Here is a 7,051-nt window from a genome sequence, read left to right on the forward strand (position 1 = left end):
GATGGCTGCCCAGACGGTTGTTCATCGTGAACCTCTTTCCGGCCCTCCTTGAAGGCCTTTAACCAACTCGAAACTTGTGAGTAGGACTGAGCAGAGTCCCCATTAGCCCCCCAAATCATTTTATTGGTCTCCTCAAGAGATTTTTTCAGTTTAGCACACAACCTAGTTATCACGTAACGTTGCTCGATCGTGAATTCCATTTTTTCATGATATGCTCGGCGCACAGAGGTTTACAATAACTCACGTCATGCCGCTTCCGCAGCTTGGAGAGCAATTAGACCGGTTTTGCGGCAAAGCTTAATCATAATATCAAAAGGATAAGGTTTGACGAATACACTTGAGATGCAAATTAAATGCCCTTAGAGACTATGGAGCTAGCCGGGTTATCATCTTCCGCACTGATAATGATTTTAGAGAAATAGGATTTAAAGATTTTTCACTTAAGTATCTAATGGTGTTATAATTTCTGTACTAAACATAATGGTTGACCCAATCAATTGCTTTATATAGGTCACATCATACTTTTTTACTTTGTTTTATTATATTGTTAAAATTCATCAGTTACATAAGGAATTAGTCTGTTCAAAGCATTCAAAGTTGATTTGTCTTCTTTAAAACTAAGCTAAACAAACTAAGACTCACATGTTGGATTCCAAAAATATGTACAATTGATTCGTCATGACAAATTCAATGGTTTTTTTGAAGGCTGGTACAGTGGCTATGTTTATATTATAATTTTTATATCTATTTATATGTACCAGTACTACTTTGGAGACAGTCATTGAATCTAGGGAGTGTATTATAATTATTAGTAGAACTTTAGAATTTGTTTACTTCAAAGGTGCTCTTTAATTGTTAACCAAAATGAAAACTAAACACCTTACTGTGAATAGGTTAATTTCATAATGCAAGAATATTAATGGTTGTCCTTTTTTTCAGGAATGTTTAACCTCAGAAATAGGCTCTTTGTACTGTGATTTACTTTTGGAGTTCTCTTCAGCTGAGAAGAGTGAGCTCAGCAGAATTGCTGTGGCTGAAGCTTTAGTGAACAATCACTTGCTTTTGTGTATTCCAAATCTTTCATTCTCAAGTAAGTCCAAGTTTATATGTTTATCAAGGCCATAAACTCAATGTTCATTCTCAATTCTTTCAAAGTACTATGTGCCATCCAAAAATGTGTACCTGCAATTAGCAACATAATTGCATGAGTGAAACGTAAGACTTGCTGATTCTCAGGCTATAATTTAAGCTCCTCTGAGATCTAACATTGAAAATTGTGCATATAAATATCATTTCATTTACATTATGAAGCCTAAAAAAATTCCTACTTAATATGCAACTAACTAAGGAATCTAATTATTATGGCATGTATCTATATACTCATTGTATAATATGTGTTCATCCGAAACCTACCTTCACCAGTAGAATGTAAATTATAATAATACTATGTACACATGCAAGGTATACTTGTAGATAGACTCCTAATAGAGTACAGCCTTGACATAGTGAAAGGACTTGTGCATTCTAATGATCCCTAGAGTTGTGATCACAATGGTAGTTGTTCAAGGTAGGTTAAATAATTCCAGTTTGGTCAAAGGGTTGAAGCCAGACAAAAGGTAATCTGTGGAGCATCTGTTCCTCAACGAGCTGGCTACAAAGGCCTCTGACTTCAGTGGGGTGTCCATTTTAGTGATGGTGTCATGTTAAAGACACTATGAAGAAAAGCAATGGGGAACTATTTCAATTATTTATTTCATGAAGTTATGATGGATACCAATATGAGTCCTGATAACTACAGGACCTGGCTTGCTGAGCCATGTGTCATGTCCAGCAGCAGGTGAGGCAACGATTTTTGGGTTACCATCACACAAAATGCTTGCCAAGCAGAACTGACAGTACAGCAGAGGAGACATAAAAGACTAAACCAATTAGAATTGGGACTTAAAAAAATTAGGACGATGTTGAAGTCAGAAAAATCAGAGAATGTAGAGTGAGAGGTGAAATGAGGAAATATGGATGTTTGAGGGTGTTCTGAGGTGAGATAGAAAGATAGCAGGAATTAATGCAGAGATAATTGTAGAGTTACATACAGCCGAGGAAAAGAGGGGTGGCAGTAGTATTGAACAAAAGAGGAGGAGGGGGCATAGTAAACACAGAGTAGGTAAATGGTAGAATATTAATAGGAGAAGTAAAAGCTGAACCAATGAACTTGGTCATTATTCTGGTCTACATGCATGCAACTAAACATATGGAGGAAGAAATAGGATTTCCAAGTAATTAGAGGAAATAATGGTGGGTGTTCCAGGAAAGAAACATTTGATAGTGATGGGAGATTGGAAAGCAATGGTGGCCAAGGGAGAGATGGTGGTGAGGTTGGGAATCACGCTTTAGGAACAAGGAATGACTGTAAGGAGAAACCAATGGAGTTCTGCAGGAAACAGACAGGGTGTTATCGTAATGAACAATAGGTTTTAACATAACAATAGATGCATATATGCATGAAAAATGCCTAGAGGTGCTGGAAGAATATAATTGGATTATATTATGGTCAGGTACAGATGTAGGAATAGTGTAATGAATTAGCAGCTTCTTGGGATTGAATTTGTATTCAGATCATAATTTATTACTGTTAAAGTCAATATTAAATTCAAGAGGATAAAACAGAAAAGGAAATGGAATGTAGAAGTTTTAACTGGAATGAAAATGGAGTACCAAGGGGCACTGCGAAGAAAATGATCAAGGATCCATAGAGGATATAGGGAGCACATCAAAAAAGGATATCGAAAGACACACACTAAACTCAAGGAACAGTTAATAGGAAAAGGACAATAAAGCTGTGAATTACTGACAAGGTGATTACGAAGATAGATGAGGGAAGGAATTGGATGGCTGTTAACACTGAATTAAGCAAAAGGAAGTACAAAGAGATAAATGAAAAAAATGGGTTGGGAAACTAATTGGATGAAAGAAGTGTGGTGGAAAGCACAGTACGAAAATATGGAGATTTAACAAAGGAAGAGGAGAAATGTACAAAAAGGTGAAAGTACCCCCAGGAAATGAGAAGGAAAAGCCGTGCACTGTTAAAATTACAGTGGGAAAATTATTATTATTGATCAAGGAAAGATTCGAGAGAAATGGGAAAAATACACAGAGGATGTATATGGTAAAGATACTTGCCCAGTAATTGTAGATACAGAAAGAGAATGATGCTCAAGGTTGTCCCAAAAGTAGTATGACTTATTTTTTCTCAGATAGATGGATGGATGGGCGGTGGTTTCTCTGGCTGGGTTCGAGGGAGGGGAGTCTCAGGAAAGGCTGAAGGCCTGTGGCAGTTGGCTCCCAGCCTTTGTGGAGTGCGAATCATTTGTTTGCAAAACCTCTATAATGTGACCCCGTTACGCTCTGTCATGAACCATTCATTGGAACAGTGCTAGGCCATCAAATTTTGTGTGAAACTGGGAAAAACCAGGAAAGAGACTAATCACATGCTCAATGCAGCTTATGGTGATAACGGAATGGGTAGATCGGGTGTTTTTGAGTGTGGAGAAGGATGGAATAGGTAATAAAAAGGAAAACAAGTAGTGCTAGCATGGTGGGTGAGGAAAGGGTTGTTGGGAGAAATCCAGATGATTGGGAAGGTAGCTGTTGAGCATTTTGATTGGTGATAGAACTCTGAAGCCTGTGTGGGTAGAGGATAGAATTTTAGGCCGGCAATGTAGGGGGAGGAAGAATAGGCATGTTGGATAGAATGAAGTGAGGTAGAAATTTTGTAAAGTTGAAGAATATTTTAATTTAGTGTGGTGTATTAGGGTGTGTATTGTTAGACAAAGCTAAACTTGTATTCAGTGATGATCAATCATGATCACATCTAAAACCTACCTTCATTGGTAGGCTACCACTTATAATAATAGATATTTCAAGTGCATATTGCATTGAGATTTTTACGAAAATTTGTACTCTACAAGTGAAACTCATAAAGAATGGTCTATGTACATGTTTAGTAATGAGAATTTCATCCGCTAAGTATACTTTTGTGGTCTCAATTTACAGTGAGATAACGTTTCCTTTATTTATATGTATGGTGTTAAGCTAGAAAAAATTGTTGCTTCTCACAAATCCACTCTCAAACATTCTGAGACTAGTTGGGTATTCCTGCCATCCCAACTTGCTTAGCTCAGTAATGAGATAACCAGTAGTTTGCCCTTCATATAAATTATATGTGGGCTGCCTCCTAGTTGGAATACTTGGAAAAGAATGTCATCTAGGAAAATCATTGAAGCATTTTTTTAGGTTCTTTGCCTATTCCTCTTTAACATATTCTGCCACACAATCTATTGAGTATTTTTCATTGTTTTTAACAAATGCTAAGTTTAATTTTTTTTCAAATTTTCGTGTGGATTTCACTAATGGGATAAAATAAATCAAATACATGATTCTTTACTGTTGTTTTCTTGCTATCTCCCATTAGTTATTGATGCCTTCACATATGCACACTCTTAATCTGAGTTGGGGTGGTCAGCATGACTAAACGGAGATGTTTCATAGTGGTATGAAACATTGCAGTTGTAATGTAAGGGTTACATATATAAATAAATATATATATATATATATATATTGTATGGTTTTATTTTTCAGCTTGGGATCGATGCAGAGCATGGGTTGTGGCATTGGATTTATTAGGAGACCATAGTGAATGTGTCAGAGAAACTGCAGCCAGAATATTCAGAATGTTAACATTTTCTAATGAGCTGCTGAAATCCTTATCTGACTCAACAAGAAACAGCCCTGTATCTAACCATCAAGATAAAAATTCCATAAAAACTGGTCATTTAGAAAGTGATTGGACAGGGCCCAAAGTTCCTATAGTGGATCACCCAGGTGATATGATTCCTGAACGCTTAAAGGAACTCATGGTTTTATATTTCAGTAGGGTTTTGAGCCCTGTCGATAAATATGAATGTGTGACTACCTTGCTGGTTCTGATCTTGAGGGATGATGGCTGTGAGGAAGCAGAGGATAATGTAAATGAGGTAATTGCAATAATTCTTCATGAAGTTTTTTAATTATTATTATTTCATTTGTTTTTATTTTAGGTGCTTCAAATGCTAGGGTCATATTACACCATAACTTTTGTTAGTGGCAATGCATAATCATATTATAACAGGAGAAGGAAGGGATAAAGTAGAGCAGGTGAAGCAATTTGCATATCTAGGTATTGTTTTGGATGAAAATGGTCAAAATAGGAGGGATATTAAACGAAGATTTGTGTTTAGCAAATAACACACTACAAGGAGGAGAGAGTTGATGTCTAGGATCTTGTTTCAGAGGGTAAAGAAAAGACTAGTTAAACTTAGAAAGTTTTGTACTGCTTGACCATTGAGGCAAGAGTATAAGCCTAGGTGAGACTTGTATTCGGAGAAGAATAGGAAAAGGAAAACAAACAAAGAAGGGAAATGTATGTCGAGGGGTAGAGAAGGTTGTTAGGAGAAATTCAAAAGAGGCTAGAAAAGTTGATGCAGGGCATTTTAATGGGCAATGGTAGGTTGAAAACTGTAATATGAATAACTAGAATGTTAGACAAGGGAGATAGGGTGGGAATAGGAATATACTCATGTATGGAATGAAGGGAGTGAGAAATGTGAATAGAAGGGTTTATTATAATGTAGGGTTTTATATTATGTAAAGGTGAGTGAGACCTAAAAATATAGCTCTGGTTAGTCAAGTGTGTCCTTCGCAAACCCAATAATATTAATGATGAGGTATAAATTTGAAATTTTAGGTCCCTTATCAGGAGTTACGCATCTAAGGCCGATTTTGTCTTTGCTTGCCATGAATCATGACTATCATCAAAGGAGACCTCAGACATGTGACTCTCTGCACATATCTTAAGATTTTGTTGGTTAGACTCATCAAGCTAAATGGGCAGTACATGTATAATAATATGTGCTTATCACCTACATATTCAACTTGAGGGGCGTGGTCTTTCTGTAAAGGTTGCTTTTCTTATTGCAATTGGTTGATGTAATGATATTTTGTAGCTAAATGTAGTGATAAAATTTCTTTGTTGTCATGAGATCTTATAATAATATTTATTTTCAAAGTATATATTGATTCAATTGTACCAAATTGATGTCCAGTTTTGACAGTTGTACTTTGAAAATGAACCAAATGAAAGTTTTCATATTTTATTTGGTTGAAATTTGTAATTTTAAATGGATTTTTTCAGGAACGGGTTTTTGATAAAGCAGAAGTAAACCTGTATGCAGAGTGGTTGCCTCTGGCTAAAGTTTGTGCCCAAATTCTTTGTGAGATTATGGATGATTCTTTGCTAAATATTACATCGTTTATACCATCTTCAGTGATGTTGTTGGTTGGATTAGAAGATTTTGAAGCTTCATCAGTGTTGGATTTCCTGAAAGCTGCTGTGTTGAGAATAACTAAAAAAATAGAGGCTTGCGAAAAAACAAATGGAATGATTTTCAATTCATTTTTGACTCCTGGATATGATTTAATTCAAAAGGAGGCATTCAAAATTGGTTTTGTTCTTTCATCTCTTAAGACAAAGTCTGATGAAATACTTATTTTATGTGACAATTTCTTCCAAAGACTGGCTAATTCTGAAATCCTGTTGAGGTTTTCTGTTCTCTGTGAGAGGTGACTTGTGTTAATTGCAGTAATTGAATGTCTTATGTGCTAAATGGTATACTTGTAAGATATTTTTGTACAAAATTTTTTTCTATATTACTGACATGTAATAAATTCTTATCAACTTTTTACCTGGGTGAAAACTGACTACCTTCGAACATAGGTAATAAAATGTATTCATTATTTGAGGCATTAGGTTAGTTTTAAGGGTGAGTATAGTGGAACTATTACAAAATTCAAAATAACTTAATAGATTATGACGGAGTGGAAATTATTTGAGATTGTAGTGTTTCCATTGTCCATCCCTGCATTAGCTTGTATGCATATAATTGCGCATACAACCTTGATCAATGCTGTTTCTCTTAATCTCTGAGTCACCATTATATTTTTTTAAACTCAAGTGTGG

At 35.7% G+C, this 7,051-nt stretch overlaps 1 protein-coding gene across 2 annotated transcripts in view; it reads left to right on the forward strand.

Moving 5' to 3' along the window:
• The window catches only part of THADA (Thyroid adenoma-associated protein homolog), a 45,214-nt gene extending 38,444 nt beyond the window's left edge, over positions 1-6,770 (forward strand). For both annotated transcript variants that reach the window (XM_071591557.1, XM_071591558.1), the window contains 3 exons: positions 940-1,090; positions 4,636-5,030; positions 6,227-6,770. In XM_071591557.1, coding sequence (XP_071447658.1) covers positions 940-1,090; positions 4,636-5,030; positions 6,227-6,658 — 978 coding nt within the window. In that variant the 3' untranslated portion in view covers positions 6,659-6,770. The remainder of the gene's footprint in view (positions 1-939; positions 1,091-4,635; positions 5,031-6,226) is intronic.
• The last annotated feature ends 281 nt before the right edge of the window (positions 6,771-7,051 follow it).

The sequence above is a fragment of the Hetaerina americana genome, unplaced genomic scaffold (genome assembly GCF_022747635.1).
Source record: "Hetaerina americana unplaced genomic scaffold, ioHetAmer1.1.p SCAF_49, whole genome shotgun sequence".
In the NCBI taxonomy this organism is placed as follows: domain Eukaryota; kingdom Metazoa; phylum Arthropoda; class Insecta; order Odonata; family Calopterygidae; genus Hetaerina; species Hetaerina americana.